The sequence below is a fragment of the Podarcis raffonei genome, chromosome 14 (genome assembly GCF_027172205.1).
Source record: "Podarcis raffonei isolate rPodRaf1 chromosome 14, rPodRaf1.pri, whole genome shotgun sequence".
NCBI lineage: Eukaryota > Metazoa > Chordata > Lepidosauria > Squamata > Lacertidae > Podarcis > Podarcis raffonei.
In genome coordinates this window covers 10,150,309-10,172,793 of record NC_070615.1, presented here as the reverse complement: position 1 = coordinate 10,172,793, position 22,485 = coordinate 10,150,309, and the positions used below count along the sequence as shown (strand labels likewise).

At 43.4% G+C, this 22,485-nt stretch overlaps 1 protein-coding gene across 6 annotated transcripts in view; it reads left to right on the top strand.

The window, feature by feature from the left end:
• The window catches only part of CPEB1 (cytoplasmic polyadenylation element binding protein 1), a 51,553-nt gene that overhangs the window by 8,311 nt on the left and 20,757 nt on the right, over positions 1–22,485 (top strand). For 5 of the 6 annotated variants that reach the window (XM_053364945.1, XM_053364946.1, XM_053364944.1 and 2 more), the window contains exon 3: positions 4,865–5,053. In XM_053364945.1, coding sequence (XP_053220920.1) covers positions 4,865–5,053 — 189 coding nt within the window. Of the gene's footprint in view, positions 1–4,322; positions 4,585–4,864; positions 5,054–22,485 lie in introns of those variants that run through there. The other variant, XM_053364947.1, reaches the window with a different exon arrangement.

Here is a 22,485-nt window from a genome sequence, read left to right as displayed (position 1 = left end):
TCCAGTCATACTAATTGCTAATCCCAGTGGCACTGCCTTCTCTGCCATGAGCCTCTGAAGGATTTATAACCTGGCATCATTCTCATAGCAATATCACTTGATCTCCTGCAGACACCTGGGGAATACCATCTGCTCCTGTTGATGTAAATGCTTATAGGACTATTCAGCCTGCAATCTGAAAATCATAGAAGTGGGTGGGCGTTGCTTCCAAAGCTCATACCAGGTTAATTTCTAAGAGAGCCTCTCTCCTAGATCTTGACTCCTTTAAAGAGACCATCGTGTTTTAGGCAGGCTCAAAATGAGCATGGCAAGTGGACATCTCAGCCCACAAACAGCCACTAAGCAACCATGGGATATCACAAAAACATAGTTTTAGAGTTACAAGAAGAAGCCTGGTTTCCTGTAGACTGGCATGCTGTCCTCCCTGCATCGTTCTGTGGTATCGCACAGGAATCATAGAATTGGAAGGGCTTGAATCCACAACCCTGAAATTAGAAGTCTCATGCTCTACCGACAGAGCAGCTTGTTTTAGAATAATTGGTTTACTGTGTTTTGAATAACTGATGTTTGTCCAGGTTTTCATAACTATGGACAGTGGAAAACATAGACCTTTTGGGAAGCGAAGTGCTCAAACATAAAATAGCAGTTGCAGGGAACCAGGCAGAGGGCCTTCTCGGTGGTGGCACCCGCCCTGTGGAATGCCCTCCCATCAGATGTCAAAGAAATAAACAACTATCTAACGTTTAGAAGACATCTGGAGGTAGCCCTGTTTAAGGAAGTTTTTAATGACTGATGTTTTAATGTATTTTTAATCTTTTGTTGGAAGCTGCCCAGAGTGGCTGGGAAAACCCAGCCAGATGGGCAGTGTATAAATAAATTACTATTATTATTATTATTATTATTATTATTAGGCAGTGTATAAATAAATTACTACTACTACTACTACTACTACTATTACTACTACTTGGGCAAATGCCTAGGGCTGTCCTCCATCCTTCGGTGGAACATGCTTTTCCTTTGTAAGTGGAAAAACAAGGTGGCCCTTATAATGCCAAAAGTAAATATGAAGTTTTAGGGTGAGTTCTGGGTTTAGAAAAAGTCATAGAATCCCAATTCAGTAGCTTTACCTAGCTGATTGAGATGTTCCCTCGGAGAATGAAGATTGGGCTTTATTCTCCAAGGGAATAAGCTGGCACTTGTTAAAAAGATTTAAGTTTTACTCCTTTCTGAGAGTAGTATTAATGTTTAACAGGATTTCAGATTAAAGGAATATTATTCCCGCAAAGGAGATCATGTTGAGTGAACATTCACAAATACCGGTATATGCTTTGTTTCTCTGCATTTTAAGGAAATGGTTGTTCTTGAGAGTATAGCTCTAGAATAGGCTTGTAGTCCACACTTGCAGTGTAGCACTTATGTGTAGACATAGTTCAAAAGGTTCCTGCATGAAAGCAGCTAGTCTGTGGAATATACTGAACTCAGTGGGTCTTTGAGCAGACATGCATAGGATTGCCCTGTAAGGCTATTAACACAGAGCATGTTTCATGTGGACATAACCTGGGTTGTAGGAGATGGCAGTATTTAAAGGCTGCACAACAAAGGAATCCAACACAGTTGTGAAACAGCTGTGCAACCCATTGCACAGCCATCTTTGGTAGTGCATGTAATTTTTCCTTGTGCAACGACATTCTGCCAGTGCAGCAAATCTTCCTCTTAGCGACTTTCATTTAGCAGTAGATTTGATACAACCCCAAGAGTTGCAAGTGATAAAATCGGACTACTGTGAACTGTGCAAATGATATCGGTGCAAGTTTGCATCAGTACTTTGCAGTTGGCATAATTCTGCTACCACGAGAAAGTTGGAAAGCCATGTGAGGGCACCCAAGCCCTGCCTTTCACTCTTTCCCCAGGAATAGTATAAATTTTATTCAGCATTCCCTCTGGCTCTGAGACTTCAGACATTGCCCACACATTCAAGAATATCTTGGCAACCATGAGACTGCTGCTTTCTTGCTAAAAACTGAAACTCCTAGGAAACACTTGTGTGCTGCCGTGGTGTTATGTGAGTTTCCCCCCTGTGCCTGCATGGACCTGCAGCAAACACACTACTAAGTCTATTCTCCAGTTTTTAGGTAATTACCAGTTTCGCTCTCAAACTTGGAGCCTTATGCTGAAGTTCCATCATGGACACAAATTCTCCAAGTCAGGTTGAATGCTGGTCAGCCCAGTGCACCATTTGTGGCATCCTAATACAGCCACAAATGATTTTTTAAAAAAATTATACAGACTGTGATCAGATTCAGATGTTCTTCTGAGCACTTTCACCTCTGGGCTGTGGTTTGGCGAAAACGCACGGCTAAATATTGCCCGCCAGGGTGTGGGGACTTTATACGATCTGCCTTATACCATCTGCCCTTCCCAAGCAATTTTCTCATTTTAAACATTGCTGTTGCAGCATATAGTTTATTAGGCATATTCTAAACATAGATAACAAGGAATTGTGTTCCCTTTTCACCCTTCTGTAAGAAATATATCAACCAATATTGCCCATCAAATGCCACTTTGTGCAGATTTTTTAAATATTGTACTTAGACCTCTGCTGTTTCTAATAGAGAATCCTTAATCAGTGTTCTGTGTTTGCAAGAAGCACTCTAAAGGCATGTACAATTCAGCCACTCAGCTAATCCAAGCCCCCCCACAATGTTTTGATAAAATCTCTACCCAGCTAGCATGCATGTTTAAGTCATAGCTTTTTATAAAATCCCATGAGTTCCAGAATAGGACTTCCTAGCCTAAATTTGCATTCACCTCTATCCCAAAACTTTCAGAGCACACTCTTTTTAAAAAATGGGAATAACATGCAATCTGATCCATTTACAATAACATCTCTCCAATTTAATCTTAGCCAACAAATGACAACCTAAATTGCAAGGTTTTAAATATTCTATCAGTTTTTTAAAAAAAAAAATCTGAGGGGGAAGAGAAAAGAATTCCACAGCTGTGGGAGACCAACAAAAAACACAGGACTATTCTAAACTTAATGTAATCAGTTATCAATAGCTAACAAAGTTTTCATGAATAGTTAACTATAAATGTCAGGAATACTGGGATCCAGCAACCTTTGGTTTACATTTAGCATCCTAAGGGCAACTCCCAACCGTTGCAAATTTTGTTTACAATAAAACTCAAAACAAGTGTAATACAGCTTAATTTTTCAGAACATGAGTTGTGGTTATGATGCAAGGCAGCAAATGGCTTATCCCTAAATTGGAGGGTCCTTTGGTGCGTAGAAATTCTTGCTGGGCTGAAGAGGAAGGATTTTATCAGGCGATAATGCATAAAATGCAAGCTGCCTACTACATAAATGTGGTGTTGACTTCATGTAATACTTGACCATGAAAAATGATAAATGGTTGGTTTACTGATAACTGACTGTCTCCCCCTCACCCCCCCAAAAGAAACACCCCTGGATGATTTCAACAAGAAGCTAATTTTGCATCCTCGAAGATCCTCCTCTTTAATCGGTACAAAAAATGTGGCTGCTTTGTAGCTCCCCTTTAGGGTTTCAGGCATCATGTCTGCTCTAAGTCGAGAATGAAACTGCCATTTCTTAGCAATTCCAGAGGTTGGCACAGGTAAGCTGTGCTCTTTGGTGTTTGTTCCAGCTGTTAAATCTCAGGTGGGTGGCAGTGTGAGCAGGATGTTACTGCTGGAACACCTTATGACTAGAGCTTCAAAGGAGACAAGGTTCTCTGGTCTGGCTCCCACCCTGTTCTGCATTACGCTGGAATTTGGAGACTTGCAAAACATAACTGCCTTTTCCTCCTACATCCCTGTGCCATTTATTTTAGAGATATTTTTTTTTAGATGGGAAAGCAGTGTAGTGACAGGTTATGCTTTGGGTGTGGCTGTCCCCCCCCCCCCAAATAGTTTTTTTTATATTATTATTAAGGCAGGGGGATGCTGACTTTAACCTTAGCACTGTTTAAACGTCAGGCTCTGTTACCACTACCCCTTAAGTGTGCATGCACCTCCCAACGCATAGCTCAGAATCTTTTATTTGAAGGTTAACGCGTAGCTCAGAATCTTTTATTTGAAGGTTACAATGCAGAGACTGTGAGGGCTCATGGTAGCCAAGTTTAAAGCAAACAGACGATGCTAGCAGAATTGTTCAGCTTTGCATTTTGCTGCTTCCAGGGCTTGCGCCAGCAGCTGGAAACATTCCAGGACGAAAGGGTTTTTGGGGGGTTGTGGGTGGGGAGGCGGGGCCAGGGGAGCTGGAGAGCACCAAGCCAACAGTGTGATCTCTCTCTTCTCACTCACTTACACACACACTCTCTCTCTCTGCCGCTGTGCTGCTGTCTCTGCTGCTCTGCTTTAACTGAGGGGGATGGCTGCTGCCTCCAGCCACCTCCCCGCTCAGAGCTAAGCTACAGCTCCCTGTTTAACTGTGTCCGCTGGCCTCGCCTCTTCTCCCCTCCTGCATGCTGCCTTGGCTCCCATGGGCAGGCTTGCTCTCCACCTCTGTCATGTAAGCGAAGATGTGGCTATATTGCATGGCCGAGTGACGTCTCTGGCAGAACGGTAAGCATCAGCAGAGCCTGATCACATGCCGGCCCAGTCACTAGTGCCGGCGGGATAGGAGGGTGGACGTGGGTCTGGGCGCAGGCCATCTGGTGCTCTGCTCCTCTCCTCCCCGCCACCCCTCCATGTCATCACTATCTGTAGAAATAATAGCTGCCGAATATCGTGAGATCTGGTTTGGGCTTCTCCCTCTGCAAAACTCCTAAACTCCCGAGCTTGTGCGTGAGTGTATTTTTATTTCTGTGTGTTTTTCTTTCTTTCTTCCCCCCTGTCTGAGCAGACTTCCAGGACTCCAAGGGAGTGGCAGCAAGCAAAATGCTCTTCCCATCTTCTGTGCAGGAAGGTCCGCGTGGTCTCCCAGACACCACTGACCTGTGCCTTGGGCTGCAGTCTCTCAGCCAGCCAGGGTGGGACAGGCCATGGAGCTCCCAGGATTCGGATGCTGCAGCCCAGCCTAGCCTGCAGTCTGGTGAGTGACTCTGCTGACGCACAGCAACAGTTGCCGGGTTGCCTTTTTTTGCAGCTTTGTCATCAGGAGATGTTCCTGGCATAACAGCAGGTTCTGATTATTCCCAACAGCTTCTTTCTTAACATTATTATTATTATTGTTATTGCTTTACTAAGGCACCCATTCCCTCAAGAGTAATATTGGGGCGCTAAGTGAGTCCTTTTGGGGAAAGGAAACTGTAGCTGCCCCCCTCCCCAATTAATAGAGAGTGATAAGTTTCTAAACCTGATACTGCATTGAGATTGCAATGGTAAATATTGGGCGGGGGCAGTAGTAGTGTTTTCTGTGATGCTCCTGTAGAGCCAGCTGGTTGGAGGACTAAAGTTGTGCTCCCCAAAGTGGCTTCGGATCGTGGGCTGTTGTAATATTTTAGGCTGTTGCAACGTGGGTAGTTGATGACAGCAAGGAGTTTAATTGTATTTATTTAGAATCTTGTTGTTTTTTACTGTGCTTTTCAACCCACCAGAAGTTACCACAGCAATTGAAGCTGCCCCCTGCAGGGGGTGTAGAAACAAAGGAAATGAGCCTCATTCCGGCTCATTAGCAGATGCCCAAATCTTGACTCTGGGCAGTGGGTGGTACCTCTTCCTGGGTCAAGGGCCTGTGAGAGATGCCTCTATCCCTATTGTGAGATTACTGATCTGTATCTACCAGGTTAGGATAGTATCTCTGGCTGGATGTGATTGCACTAAACTCTCACATTCCATTATCCTTTTGAATTTTTCCTTCATGGGGGAGCCAAGCATTTGCACCTGTTTGTTGTCCTCTTCTACTGCAGAGTTTCTGTGATTTGCCAGCCTGTGATGAGTCAGGAAGATGAAACTTTGGAGAAGCCAAGCTAAGTAAAAGAAACCCAAAATAGTCTAGTCACTGCCCTCTGAAAACTATTCTGCTTTTGCTCAGCTGGGCTTCTCAAAGTTTACAATGATACTCAGTGCAGTTCTTTGAGAATGTGTGTTGTATTGGCTTTTGCAGAAGAAACCAAAACATATTTTTATCCTGCTAAAGCCTCAGAAACTACCACTGGCTTTGACACGGGTGGCAGGACAAATCAGTATGATGTTTCGCCAGTATTTTTGCTGGTCCCGTCAGGCTGTTGTAAATGCTTTTGGCATCAGCATCTTAAATAGCTTCTGAGTGGTTCTGCAAACTTCTAGCAAGAATGGCTTAAGGAAAGGCTTGTGTGCATCTCTTGCTCATGTAATTGGGGTGGGTGGGGAACAGGTGGGTGTTCCCAGGAAGTGGGGCGGGTGGGCTTGAAACCACATGCCGAAGGCCCATTTATGTTATTAGTCTCGATTGCAAAAGTTGCCTGTCAGAGAAGTACTTTAGTTCCTTCACCGTTTTCATTTTGGGCTGTGCTCATTTTGGCAACAGATGTGTTGCATTAATACAACTAGTTTCTATAGGGAAACTAATGCAGGGCTGCATTAGTGGAAGATGTTGGTTGCTCAGAGGACATCTGCGCTACCAAACTGATTCCCAAAGAGCCCTGTAAATGCAGCCATTAACTCTGCTGGGCATATATTGTGCTTTTAACGGCTTGCTTGTATTGCAATAGAATAATGGCCGCAGTGGGCTGGGGCAAGAGCTTGGTGCAGACATCTTAAGGTGGGGCAGTATTGGCACTTGCTCAACTGTAGCCATCTGTAAAAACTGTGTGCCACTTTGACAGTCTCTGCAGGGGAGGTGGGGACTGTGGTGATTAAGGAAATGATGTAGTCTGCTGGATGTACCCAATGTCCCATTAAAAGTGCATATAATACAAGTCAGGGAGGCAATGTGCGAAGGGGTAACGTATCAGTAAGGATTCCCAGACAGTGTGCATGTGATCATGAAGCCTCAAAGAGGCCCAGCATTAACCAGACATGCCTAGGCAACTACCTGAACAAAGCGTGCTCCGTAACCTATTTCTGTACTGTAGACCTGCTGCACTAGACTCCATTGTATTGCAGCAATATATGACTACAGTACTTCTTAACTGCACTGCAACCAGCTGTAAGATACTGCTGCAAAAATAACTTCCCTCGGATGGGAGCCCCAACGAGCAAAGCAAATCCCGCTTGAGTCTCTTTACAGTAATGCAAAACTTGCTCAAATTCTGCCCATGGCAGAAGTCTGCTCTGATGCCCGCAGTTTGCCCTGACCACAAAAGTTAAGATTTCCCAACCTAGATAACAGTTTCCATTGACTATGAGCGTGCAATTTAGAGGCATTCTTGCAATGCAGAACGATCCCATTGGCATTGGGAGCATATTTATGAGACATAGGGCAGAAATAGCATTGCATATGGGCCCAAGCGCCAGTTCAATCTGGGCATCATGTGTTGTACATGTGGGCACAGTAAATTAACTGTTCATTGTTCCCTGAAGTGTACAGCCCAGCTTTGTGACTCCTTCTCTACTCCCATCCCTAACACCAGGAGATGTTCTGCATAGGTCTGTGTTAGGAGTGCTACCAATGAGCTATGTATATAACCTGTTAAATAAATCCATTAAGTTAACCAGTGTCAATGTAGGGCTTGAATTTGTAGCTAAGGTTCAACAGACAATATGCATAGCAAGATATTTTCAGACCATACCCAATGTGAGAAAAGTCATATTAGAAATAGGACGAGTGGCAACACCCACACATCTATTAACCCACCTAGAGGGCAGGGATTGTATTGTATAACATTCAGGGTGTTCTGTGTGTGTATAAGCACTTACTTTTCTAAAAAAACAGTTAGCCCCACATTTCATCCTACGATAAGCAATAATTACATAAACAGTCCATAATAAAAAGGGGGGGAAATTGAAATCTACATAGAGTCGTTAAAGCATGAGACTTAATCTCAGTGTTGTGGGTTCGAGTTCCATGTTGGGTGAAAGATTCCTGCATTGCAGGGGGTTGGACTAGATGATCCTCGTTGTGCCTTCCAACTCTACAATTCTGTGGTTCTGTGAAATGGAGCATGAGCGGATAAAGAAGGGCATTGGATATTTTGAGAATCTTTCAGCAAAAGGGGACAGGTGCTCTGGTGGAAAGCCTGACAGCAGGCCCAAGTTGGCAATATTGTGTGCCTTTTGGTGCATGCAGCTACATTAACTCCTCTGCAAATTGAACTATGGGTGTGTTGTCGTCTCGTGGTCTTAAGTCAGCTCTGAATCACATACCACTTTGATTCTCAATCCAAGCACAGAATTGTGCTTGAGCTGGGTGGCCTCCCCACCACCACCTTCAGCAAAAAAAAGTGTTGGAAGTGGCTGAACAGCAGGGAAGCAGCAGTGGGTGTCTGCGTTCCCATGCAAAACTCTGCCATTGCATGTTCACTGTTCTAGCCTCCCTTGCCCCTTACTGTTTCTTCTGCTTTGCAATGACTCTGCAGAGCCAGAGGAACAGCAGAAGAGAGCTGATTTTGCCTATGTATGGAAAAGCCTATTTTGGAGAAGGAGTTCAAAATTGAAAACTGTGAAACATAGGAAGCGACTTTATACTGAGTCATACTGTTGGTCCACGCAGTTTAGTATTCTCTGCATGGGCTGGCATTGGTTCTCCAGGGTTCCAGGCAGGTTTTTAAAAAGCAAGTAGCAATGTAGATGGCCTTCCCAAGTGCATCATTCAGCAAAGGAATAAATCTCCTTCAGTTGACTGCTTTAGTAAGCGAAGACTGGATGCTTTGTCGAGAGTCAGATTTCCTTTGCCATGTCTTGGTGCAGCAGCTGGCATCTTGGCGAAGTGCTGGACACCAGGACTGCAGCATTGCCCAGATTTGTCTCAAGGCCCCAGCCTGTAGGTTGGAAGGGACAAGCCCTGCCAAGTACCAGGCTATGCTGTTGGTTCTGAGCAGTTTAGAAGCTTCTATAATGACTCAGCTGTACAAATCTACAGGGAGCTGGCTGAAAGTGCAAAAAGTTCGCAATCATGCTAAAAATACTATTGCTGATCTGCACTCTTGAAGTGCCAGTGTTTGACTACTGATGAGTTCTGAATCCAAGCATGTACTTACTGCTGTGATTCCTTTAAATCGGCATGCAGCTCCTCTGTGACTCGCTCTCACCGTCCAGAGTGGTAAAGGCTGTGTGATCTGTAGCTTTATTATGCATTGCTTACAGCGGTGCGGCTTTCATTGAAGTATATAGTCCACAGCCTTCTATTTCACCAGGTAAGGAAAGTGATTCCTCTGTTGCAGATTTGTCAGCTGGGCTCAGTGACCACCTTTCTCTGGTATAGTTAGTTGCAGGGAATGGCACATAGTAAAGGGACCCCTGACTGTTAAGTCTAGTCGCAGACGACTCTGGAGTTGTGGTGCTCATCTCGCTTTACAGGCCGAGGGAGCCGACATTTGTCCGCAGACAGTTTTTCCAGGTCATGTGGCCAGCATGACTAAGCTACTTTTGGCGAAACCAGAGCAGCGCACGGAAACGCTATTTACCTTCCCGCCTTTGCACTTGCACTTTGGCGTGCTTTCGACTGCTAGGAGCAGGGACCGAACAACAGGAGCTCACCCCATCGCAGGGATTCGAACCGCTAACCTTCTGATCGGCAAGCCCTAGGCTCTGTGGTTTAGACCACAGCGCCACCCACGTCCTGGAACTGTACTGAACTGTGCTGGAAGCCAATTGTTTAAATCAATGTTTTCCAAACTTTGGTCTCTAGCTGTTTTTGGACTGCAGTTCCCATCATCCCTGACCACCGGTCTTGCTAGCTAGGGCTGATGGGAGTTGTAGTCCAAAAACAGCTGGAGACCCAAGTTTGGGAAACACTGGTTTAAGCAGTTAATGTAGTTGTGACATCTTGGTTGTGGTGGAGAGGCCATGGCTAGGGCAGGGAGCACTAGGACTTGTCCACTGGTTGAAAGTTTGATAGGAGGTGAAGCAACTTGCCCAGCCAACCCTCCAGAGTTTGACAGAAGTGGTCTGAGAGCGCAAGAGGTTGCAGACCATTTGCATTGCAGTTAAGACCATATAGCAAGGAAGAAAGGCAGCAATGCTGGTAAGGGCTAGCCAGAACACAGTAGGAAAGGGAGGCAAGTTGCTGAGTCAACAGTTGAGTTAACCGCCCTGGCCACTGTCCGGAGCCGTAGCTCACTGGTGTAGAGCACATGCATTGCATGTAGAAGTTTCCTAGGTTCAATCCCTGGTATGCCCAGTTAGCGTTGGGAAAGAAGTCCTGTCTATAACTTTACCAGGCCATTGCCAAGTTAAAGAGTAGATAATACTGACCTAGGGGGATAAATGGCTCAGGTAAGATGCACACCATACTTTCAAAGTAGTATCATACCAGTCATGGTTCCCCCCCCCCAAAGAAACCTGGGCACTGTAGGGTCTTGTAACAGCTCTGGGCAGTTCCCAGGATTCTTTGGGGGAACTGTACCAGAGGTATATGAGTGCTTTAAATGTATAGCATGGATGTGACATCGGCATAAGACAAATTCTGCCAGAATAGGAATGGGCAGCTGGGTATACAGAAGACCCAGCTGCCCAGTTTTGGGAGAGGGATGCTGACACCATCCCCTCTTACTCCAGTATACTAAGAATATTTCCTAATTTGGCAACTTGTATTCTACTTGCCGTTCATTTCTGAGCTTAAGGATACCTTATTGGTATGGCAACAGTCGTCCACAACTTCTCCAATTTCCCTGCATTCTGCATCATGGTAATGCAATGTCTGCAGCCACATTGTGTGTAAAGGTCACAGAAACGCACAATTTCAGTTGGAGCAACAATGGGAAAAAGAGGTTCAAACCCAGAAATAGCAAATGGTCTGCCTAAAACGAGTAATACAATTTCTCAGTGTCGTTGGGAATGGGAATCTTGTTGAAAGAAGTACTCCAGCCTTGCAATGCTTTAGCGTAACAGCATCACTAGAAGTGCCAGGTACAATACCTCCTTTAGATTGCTGCAGCACCTACCATTTAAAAATTATTTTTATTTATGAGTGGTTTCTAGGTCTCGGAATTGGGTTGTTTACCTGCCCTGGGTGACAGTTTGGTGGGCTCAGACCCAAATCCATTGCTGTCACTAGAAGCCCTGGTGACCATTTGTGGCTCATAAGCAGCTTCGCTTGGTGCACCAACTACAACTGTTCCTGGACAGGGAAGTAAGGATAACCTTGTGACTAGATTACTGTAATATGCTGTAGGTGAGCATATTATCCTTGCACCTTATCCAGAAGCTACAAGTTGCTGAACTATAATAAACCCAGCATCTCTTTGTTTTTGCCAGTTTATGAGAAGCAGGCAAAAAACAATAAAAACAGAATCAGTGGTATAGTAAAACAAGTGGTGTAGTTCCAAACATAGCCCTTCTTACGCGGCCTAGGACCGCATACTTACGGGACCGCTTCTCCTGGTAGGTCCTGCAGAGGACCCTAAGGTCCATGAATAACAATAGCTTAAAGGTCCTGGGCCCTAAGGAAGCCAGACTGTCCTCCACCAGGGCCAGGGCTTTTCAGTGATGGCTCTGACCTCGTGGAATGCTCTGTCCCACAAGACTAGGGCCCTGCAGGACTTGATCTCCTTCCACAGGGCCTGTAAGACAGAGCTATTCCGCCTAGCCTTCAGTTTGAATTAGCCTGATCCTCTATTCCCTTTTCCCTTTACTCTTCTATGAAGAAACCCTTTCTGGGACCCCACATTTAAATTCTTCTCTGGTCTCCTTGCTGGCCCCAGTAGGACCAACTTGGCCAGTTAGCCCTGGTGATAGTTCAATGTCTACTGACTGGGTCCCGGTCCCCCCCCCCCAAAAAATGACCCCTGAATTTTTGAATTTTACTGATATTGATGCTGCATTTTATGTTGTATTCTATGCTGTTTTATGCTATTTTTAAGTCGCATTTTAATGTTTTATATTTGCTGTTAGCCGCCCTGAGCCCACTTTTTAAACCGGGAAGGGTGGGATATAAATAATAATAATAATAATAATAATAATAATAATAATAATAATAATAAATTATTATTATTATTATTATTTATTCCTGCCCCCACGCACTTTAGAAGATGGAGGAATCTGAAATAAGTAAGAAGCAAGAGGAGTTGGAGGTTGTGTTGTGCAAAAACCTTGGCCACCATGTTGCAGGAGGGGTACAAGGGATGTGCTATCATCACTTGTATTTCTGCCTTTGACATGGATCCAAACAATTTGCAGTAGCATGAATTTGGGTGGTAACATTATTATGTTTCTCTGTACTTTTTCCACTCCCGAGTCCTTTGAGGCCTAGTCAGGAGGTCAGAAACAGGTCCACTTAACTATGCCAGCAAAAGGGAGGCCACAGCAAACAAGGTATCAAATCCTTCTCTTGTGACGACAGTGCCCTCCAAGAGGCCAGAGTGCGACTTGCTCTTGCATTTGAGAATTCTGTGCGTGCTCCCTCTCTCCTTTTAGCCTATCAGAAAAAATAAAGAACAAACCAAAACAGGAATTTGTTTTGAAATGGGAGGTCTTCAAAGTTTATATGCAAAATAATTACAGCAGTTTAAACTCTGTCGCAGCATTTGAATAATTTCAGTAGTAGCTTTAAGAAAGATATGAGATCTAAGATAAATTAAGAATTAGTCAATCTATGATAAAAGTGTGTACTGGCAACAAGTAACACATAATTGAAACAAGGAATAGCTGGGAGGTTGGGTCTACAGTCTAAAGACCATTATTTGCTTTATAATCTTGTAATTAATACTGTGTTTATCTCTCTTTTCATTTGTGTTTTTTGTTTTTTGTCTTTTGGTGTATAAAAACAAACCACCATTCTGGAGTACTAAATATATGAACATACTGTCTTTAACGTTTTGTTCATCAGTCTAAAATACAATATTTCATAATAGTAATATTAAAAATTGCCAATTTGTAAGGGGGAGAAGCCCCACCATTTTTTCCTGTTCCCCACTCCCAGGTTTTCTCTAAATATAAACGGGGTCATATAAGGCATTGTCAATGGTACCACAGTCTGGCTGTGTCTTGACAAACATCTGCTCCCTTTTTCAGGCTAGATTGGAATATGATGTTTGCTTTCTCTGCTGCTGTATCGGAAATTGGAATTATAAGCAATATGTAACTGGTAGGAACAGTTTTTGACCCCAAGTCAGAGTGTATCCATTATCTCTAAAGGCTTGTCATGTTTTGCTTATTTTCTGGTATTTCAGCACTGAAGCAGAATATAGGGAATCGTTTTGTCATGGCCAAACTAAACTATTGCTAGATATGTAGCTGAATGGACTGTTCCACTTCTGGGGAGTCTAGTTTTGAACACCCCTCCATCTTAACTCGTGGCAAAAGGAAAGTTTAATATAGCAGGGAAACGCATGTTGTTTTCTGTGCTTTCTTTTTATCAGGATTTTTTTTAAGTGATACAACCCATTCTGCCACTTCCTACAAGTACAACCAATGCCTTAATTACTTTTGTCCAATGGGAACTTTAACCCTAAGGCTGGATTCAAGAATAGCTGTATGGTAACATTGAGCCTGCTTTCAACCTTATCTAACTTGCTTTCTTGTACCTCAAACCTCAAGTCCTTTTTTCAAAAAACAACAGCAACAACTTCATGCTGTTGGTACGTAGCATCAGGTCATGAAGATCCCCCCCCCCAAAAAAAATCTGCTGCCTGTATCCTTGAATGCTATTTGGCTTCTGTGATATGCGAGAATGGTATGCTTATCCTTGTAATTAAACCTGCTAATGTGCAATTCATTCAAGATTTGATTTCCAGGCATATCATAATTCAGTCAAAAAGCAAGTTCCTGGTCTTCATTTGCAAGATATATTAGCAGCGTGCAATTAGCATTTGCAGAATTTTCTTTGTTTTTTCAGCGGTAGGCAGAAAATTCTTCACAAGATGGATTTATTGTGGCTCAGTACAGAGATGTGCCCTTTTCCCCCATATCAGTAATGCTACTTACAATAGAAAGTTTAGGTTGTACATAAAACTCGAATACTGTGTTTGAAACTTGGAGTGTGTTGTCCAAGCTGCCTTTGAATTTACTAACTTGGTGCTAAATAGGGATTTCCTGGCCTAAGATATGAAAGGTTGGTGTGGAGTGCGAATGGCTGCGAGTTCCCAGTACAGTTAGTCCTATCTTTTAACACTATATATGGAATGTTATAATGATAGTACTGTGGGAAGTAGTGGAGGACAGAGGTGCCTGGCGTGCTCTGGTCCATGGGGTCACGAAGAGTTGGACACGACTAAACGACTAAACAACAACAACATGTGTAATGAAGGAGATGATAAAAACATTCAGAGCCCCTTCAGATAATCCTTGTTTCCTCTGCATTCATGACTATTTGTGCTCATGATGCTACTGAGGTGGTCATAATGTGATCTTGTTTTTAATACTGTTTGTGTCTGGAAAAGTTTCAGGGGTGGTAACAACTGCTTCGAAGGGACCCAGGTGGCTCTGTGGTCTAAACCACTGAGCCTCTTGGGCTTGCCAATCAGAAGGTAGGCGGTTCGAATCCCCGCAACAGGGTGAACTCCCGTTGATTGGTCCCAGCTCTTGCCAACCTAGCAGCTCGAAAGCACGTCAAAGTGGAAGTAGATAAATAGATACTGCTCCGGCGGGAAGGTAAACAGGGTTTCTGTGCGCTGCTCTGGTTTCGGTGTTCTGTTGCACCAGATGACCTGGAAGAACTGACTGCGGACAAACGCCGGCTCCCTCGGCCTGTAAAGCGAGATGAGCGCCGCAACCCCAGAGTCATCTGCGACTGGACTTAACTGTCAGGGGTCCTTTACCTTTTAACAACTGCTTCACTTCCAGTTGGGGCATATCGTGTAACTTGATGCTGAAATCCCATAACTTTCCATACCACAAATGTTTGCAGAATTTCGGGACTGCTTTTGTTATGCCCCTGTGACAGTTTTAGAGAACAACCAATAAAGTAAGATGTGGAAACAGTCCAGTATAAATTCACCACTAATGCACTATTATTTGTATCGGGAATGTGCGCCATACATTTAAAGCACTCCTACGACACTTCAACAGTCATGGCTTTGCCCTCCCCAAAATAATCCTGGGAACTGTAGCTTAAGGGTGCTGAGAGTTGTTAGGAGACACCTCAGAGCTACAGGTCCCAGCATCCTTAAACTACAGTTCCCGTTGTACTTTGGGGGAAGCCATGGCTGTTAAAATTATTACAAGTGCTTCAAATGTGTGCTGTGGATGTGATCCATGTTGTAGAATACACCTGGTGAGGAAAGCCCCCACAACAGCCTGGAAGGCCTATTGTAGCCTCATGCTGTATGAACTAGGAGCTCTTCTCTCTGACTTCCCGTTCGGTTTCCTCCCCACATGTTGCTGGATTTGTACAGATGTGTACATCTGTACATTCCAAGTCGCTCTTCCTAGTTAAGAATGTAACAAGAGCCTCTTGGATGAGGCCAGAGGTCCATCTATTCCAGCATCCTATCCTCACAGTGACCAACCAGATGCCTGTGGAAAGCCTGCAATCTGGAGATGACCGCAACAGCTGGCATTCAGGGATGCAATACCTCTTGACAGTGGATGCAGAATCTAGTCGTTGTGGTTAGTAGCTATTGAGTTTGTTTTTTGTTTGTAAAAGCGTTGAATGTAGGAAAGTATTATTTATTTTAAAAAATTGTATACCACCCTTCACCTGCAGATCCAGGGCGCTTCACAACATAAACTTACAATATAAAAAAAACCCCAAATGCACAGTAAAAATAAGAACAACAAACCAATAATCCCTTTCCCACAACACTTTTAAAAGGGCATTGGATTTGGTCAATACAGCACATTGTTCCCTGTGACAAGGGAGCTCCGTGTAGACATTTGTTTAAAATTATTTTGTTGGCTGTTCTTCATTGCCACAGGCAATCCCAGAGCTGAGCACAGAACTTGAAGCGAAACAACAAACACAGCCAGCAATACATAATCAACCCTTTTAAAACACCGGGAGGCTTTCTGTAGTACTAAAACAGCAGAGGCTCAGCATTAATGTTTAGCATCCAGCTGCATGCAGAACTGCTGTCAGCTGGCGTCCAAAATGCATGCAGATAACCGCCAGATCTCTTTGCAAGAAGGGAGTCCCTTAATTGGGGTGCCACCACCAAGAAGGCCCCAAAATTCCCAAGCAACTTTTTTTTTTTAATGGAATGCTTCACAAATTTGCACGTCATCCTTGTGCAGAGGCCATTATAATCTTCTCAGCTTTAGTATTATGTGCTGCTAAAGTGAGCATCCTAGCAGCCATTGTGCAGTAGGCTTAAGGCTGCAACTCTTGTTCTGGAGTATGCCCCATTTGAAGTCTGGGGGGCTTATTTCTGCAGAGACCTTTGTACAGGGGGTGTTGGTGTAAAATATTTTCCCATGCCTACATTTCCTAAGCTTCCCACCCCACCTATGTAAGGCTTGGGTAGTCTTTTTTTATTCACCCTTGGGCTGTGTACACATTCCTGTTTCCTCTGTGACCAGTGTGCTCCTGCTTCTGCTTTGACATTAGCCACAATCCATATCTGTTCTGTATCTATCTCATCGTCTCCTATGGAATACTGCATTTTGGTGCTCCCCCCAAACAGCTTCAATCCAAATTGAGAGAAATAATTACCTTTGTTGTGATTTTACCTCTCCTATGTTTATACAGCCCTAGCTGCTTTTACAATGGGTCCCATGGAACTACCCCTCCCTTTTTATATTATTTCCTCGCTCAGAAGTATTCTTGCATATTTTTGCTAGATGCTCTTATGAGAGGCGTGGCAACACAAGTGTTAACAGCTGTGAGACTTCCCAATCGTATGCTGTCTTCTTTGAGAGGATAGAGAGCCAGTATGCTGGCCTCTGAATCCGTGAAGTCGATTTACTCCTAGAAAGAGAGAAGCTTGTCCTTCTCTGTGCTTATTGATCTGGTATAGAAAAGAAAAAGTTCCACCAGATTATTCCATAGAGAGGGTCTCTCCAGTGCTTAATAGAACAGCTGAGTCACAAGTGATGATGCTTAGGCTACTGCCAGCTTGGGAGTGGCAGTTCTTGGACAGAGCAACAGAATTATAGTATAGGAAGATTTGCTTAATTCTTCTCCTTTGGCGATCCCATTCTGGAGTGAGCTGTGCTGGATTAAGACCACCTAAGGCGGCCCTCTTTCTCCTTCCGCCAGAGACTCTGTATTTGACCATTCCTTTGTGTTTCTCTTCAAGCTTATTTTGCAGATAGCACTCACAAAATCGTGTGCAGTTCAGTCTCTAACTCCTTGCTGAGTTCTTTAGTGTTGATTCTGAACCTTAAACGCATCAGTCTTCCTAGGTACAGTGGTACCTTATTTCTCAATGCCTTGGTACTCAAACAACTTGGAACCCAAACACTGCAAACCCAGAAGTGTTCAGTTTGCGAATCTTTTTTGAAAGCCGAATGTGCTCCGTTTTGATTTGAGTGCCACACTTCCGTTTTCAGTGTTACGCCGAGGTCTGTCTGTTTTTGCTATTTATTTTGTGTTTTTGTTTTTGTAACTCTGTAGGACCCAGTTCACCTACTGATTGATTGATTGTGTGACTGCAGTACATTGTTTATTGGTTTCATTTTATGGATCAGTGGTCTTGTTAGATAGTAAAATTCACATAAAACTGCTGTTTTAGGGGTTGTTTTTAAAAGTCTGGAACGGATTCATCCATTTTGCATTACTTTCTATGGGAAAGTGTGCCTTGGTTTTGGAACGGACTTCTGGAACGGATTAGGTTTGAGAACCAAGGTACCACTTCATGAATATTAACTTTCCTAGGCCACTGTCTAGGGGACAGGTATTAAAAATTGTCATTGTGCGTTGTGCTGTATGTGGCAAGCACATGAACATACCAAGACACAGCCATCTCAGTAAATTGTATCTTCCTTTATCAGTCGTTTGGGTCCCATTGTAGTCAGTTGTCACTAACAAGAGTGTGGTACACACTTGAGAGTGCTGCCTGCTTCACAGTTTTGTTCTCAGGCTGGCAATAAGATGCAGAACGTTGTCTCACTAAGATTGAGCTGTCAGGTCTTTGCCATTAAAGCATTACATTGATTAAGCTGCGCCACAGGCTCAAGCCAGTTTCCTTGCTTCCATTCCATTTGGCCTTATTTGTCGCTAAATGATAAAAGGATCCAGTTGAGAAAGTCTTAACATGTCTTTGAGAGAAGCTTTAATTCAGTCCTGTACTGGGGTTCCATGCAAATTGTGTATTCCCTCTCCTATTTACTTGAATGGAGAAACATGTTCCTTCTCTGTCCTTATGTCTGCCCCATAGTGAATATTTGCTAATTGGCTCTTATATGTGGAAGTTTCGCAGGAGTGTAGATCCCCAGGTGCTTTAAAATACACTGCTGTTTATTTTTAAACAGTTGCATGTCACCTTTCAGTCCATTAAGCTCTCAAGTCTGCTTGCATCATTTTTAAAAAATTCTAAAGCAATGGTTTTTAAAACCTGCATATATTAAAACCCAATTTTAAAAACTGTTTTATATGTTTTATTTATATATTTAAAACAACAATAATGCACATATAAAACCAATTCAGATGCAATGCAGATACCAATTGGAAATAGGAAATAAAAGTTAGAAATAAATAAGCATACTTTCTTCTGAATTAGGGGAAATAAAACAATGGATCTCTCCCACTAGGGAAAAAGAATAAGAAATAATTTATTTGGAGCAGTGGTGTGTAATCTACTTATAAATAACCAGGAGTAAGGTGAACCCTGATGTAATTTGCCAACTTGACTACTACAGACTATTCAATATAGTGAAACTACAGACTGAAGAGCTCCAGAACCTGGGCAAGTAGGCAATGGAATTGCAGAACTGGTGTGAGCACATGCAAAACCAAAAATCATATATACCATAATTGCCTGAATATAAGCCACACTCCCCCCCCCCAAATCCAATTGTGAAAAGTCAAGTGGGGCTTATATTTGCGACTTTACGCCGTTGGCAAAGTGGTGCAGCTCCCCGCTCCCCCCCGAAGCGGTGTGGGGCAATGGGGGGGGTACTGGCAAAGCAACATGGCTCCCCCCCAAAGCAGCCTGGGAGTGTGGGGCAATGATGCCCGTCCCGTCCGCGGCTCCCAAGCCTCCCCCAGTCCACCGAATTTTAAAGGTGCAGCTTATTTGCAGGTGCAGCTTATATTCAGGCCCATACGGTACATGCTGGTGGGGTTCTGATTTTGAAATAGTTACTCAGAAAAGGGAACTTGAGTTTTGTGGAGAGCAAACGGAAAAGTTTCTCTCAATGTACTGTTGCTGTGAAAAGGGCAAATCCAGTGTTAAGGAATTAGTAGGAAAAATATGAACAAAACTATAAGCTTATTAGTGCTATCCCGTATCCTTGAGGCCAGCTACATTGAAAATATTGTGCAAAAGTTCTAACAGCACCATCTCAAAGGAAATAGAACTTGACAACATATAGAAAATGGCTGCTGAAAAGTTATCAAGGGATTGGTACACCTTAACACTGAGATGCATTTGGGACTTGTTAGACTAGGAAAATAAATAACTGAAGAAAGGGCATGATAGAGGCTTTCAAAATTATTAGCTGCAAGGGGAATAAAGGAGGTAATTTCTTGGTCAGCTGAGGAATGGAGCCTTGCAGGATATGTCGTTAACTCATCTTCTAGAAGGCAGGGTTAAAGCAAGGTGTTTACTGTGAACATCAGGAAAGGAAAGGAATCTTCCTACCCGTTCCCAGTCTGCACTGCTTCCAATAGAAGAGCTGGGTTAATGGTTCCTGGTCCTTTTGGGGCATGTTGGAGGATGTTGAGGCAGGAATTGTTAGTTAGTATTATTTTGTAATTTATTGGTTGTTTTCTCTTTTTTTAAACCCTCAAAGCAGATAAGCTAAAAAGATAGAACAATTTTAAAAAATTAACAATTTAAAATTTTGAAAAAAAACTAAAATCAGCAATAAACTAAAATACACACCTCTTATTCAGTGATTGGACAACTGGGCAGTGAGTGTGTGTGCGCATGCGTGCGTGCGCTTGTGTGTATTTAAAGAGCGATTGCCACCAATACCAAAAGAAGATGCAAAGAAGGGTCTCTAGGAGAACATTGCTCTTAGCTAGGGCTGGGCAATGTTCCGTCCCTAACTGGTTTGAAGTCCACATGCAGGAATAGACACGTTGCTGCTTCTCCCTTCCCACCTTATTTTTTCCTTCCTCCTTATATTTCAGACCTTGTGATATATCAGTATATTGCAATGTTTACCTGGTGATATATCACAGTGTTCAGTTCAGTTCGATTTATTGTGTTTTGCAAGCAGCCATTAAACAAATGAATAACAAGAATACTGCTAATAGCGGTTTACATTTCTACTCCCCAACCATTACAGGGTAAATCATTTCCCATTCCCCCTTTTCAGTTTTATGACATGAATTTGTAAAGCCTCGGTAAGCAGTTTGGATGTTCTAAAGGTTATATACCTCTCTACGTCAGACAACAACAAAAAAGGGCTTTGCAAGAGACGTCCTTCCCTTCTGCGGTCTTAACAATGGGTGGATATAATTTGTTTCTAAGGTCATTATAAAAAGCTCATTCAAGGAGTACATGAGTTATGACACAGAATTGCAGCTGCAAACTCTGTCCTCCTTAGGAACTCCTTTGTGTCGGCCCATCCAATCTGCTAACGGAAGGTCATTTAGTCTTGCCTGTGTAAAAGCTGTGCTCATTTCAACATTTGGCAAATCTACCAGATATCTTGGCAGGGGTGGATAACAATAGAATTTTAAAAAGCATACAGTTTGTTTCACAAAGTTGAAAGCCAGATATTGCCCATCCCTAGTTGGTAGGAAACATGCCACTCCAGCTTTCTGCAAGGGCAATATCCACACAACTAGTTGGGAGTCGAGAGCTGTCTTCAAGGGTCTTCTAGTCTTTGTGGATCTGTTGAAGCAGAGATATGTCCTGATTTGGACAGCAAAAACACATATCAAACACCAGGAGACATTCGCTCTGTGAGTACTACAGGAGGAGGTCTCTCTGCTGCTGCTGCGGGTGGAAGTGTACCTCCCTCCTGACTGTCTCAATAGGGAGTTCAAGATGTCCACATAGAATGGCCGGAGTCAGGAAGTGATTGTACAAGTGGTGTAACCTCTCAATGAATATAGCCATCCAGGCTACCATAGCAGAACAGAAATTGACCCTGTGTGCAACCTCTCACAACCAGAATACGATACTCGGTATCTCTAGATTCTGGCTGTGTGACAGCGTTCCCGCCCCTTCCGTCCAAGGTGCTTGGAAGCTCCTTTTGACATTCTGGCTGGCCAATTTTTGGAAACAACATGCAGGGCCTTGGTTTCCCCACCACCACCACCACAAAACCCTTGTTGATAGAATATTGAAATGCTTTTTTTTAGATAGGAGGCTACCTTGCTTTAGAACCCTTTGCATCTAGAAATTGGCAGGATTGCAGGCCCACCATGAAGCCTGGAACATCGAGCTCTGAAGCTTCCGAGGCAGAATATTGCTGTTGCTGTAGAGTTCTGAGAATCTGCTTTGTGTGTGGGTGGTGTTAGTATCTGGTCCTCTGTAGTTAAAGAAGCATTCAGTTGGTGTTTGCTTAATGCTTAAACCAAAGATGGTGTGAGTAAGCTTCCACCTGAGGTGAGGCGGGTAGATACCCAAAAGGAGGCACCAGTTATGGAATGCTTTCTCCGGAAAAGTTTGCCTTGCCACTGACACCCATTGCCTGATTTCAGGTAAAAGGACCTTTGAACATCCCTAATCTTTTCCAATGTAATTTTAATCCTGCTTACTGTTCTTAGCTACTTCATGACTTTGTGGCTTACAGCTTATATGGATTTTACACTTCTTTTTTGTAAGCGACCCTAGAATATAGTTGATGGGCAGTATAAAAGTAATTACAACAAACAGGAGCATCGTACTGCTTCTTGTCTCCTAGACAGTGTCTCTGTCGTCACATTCTGTTAAAATTGAATACCACCTTACCTGAACCTGTTCTAAAAATGGGACAAATTAAATTCAGGCAGGGTTTCGTTGGCTATGAAGCCAACATTGGTGAGGAGACGCCAGTTAATTTTCATAGGAGCAATAAGCATCCCGAACAAGATGGTTCTCTGAGATAGCATCAGCTTCCCTCCAAACCACCTTCGCATTATAGGAAACCACATCATCAGATTGCTTGGACAAGGACGTCCAGCGCTGGTATGATGGAGAAGAAGGCATTAGAATATGAAGCTCTTTACCGTTGGGGTTTCTTATGTTCAGACAAGCTGTTCAGCAGGGCAGGGAGCCTAACACAGGGGTAAAACATGTTGCATTAGCATCCAGATATAAATACTCATTTGATACCCAGTTGCATGGTAACTGTCCCTTAAGACTCATCAAAGCAAGAACCACAAGCACCAGTGCACAGCTTATCTTTGCAGGTCTCTCTCCTATCAGGTTTGCCTTAAGTTACTGTAAAAGCCAGGAATCACCTGGT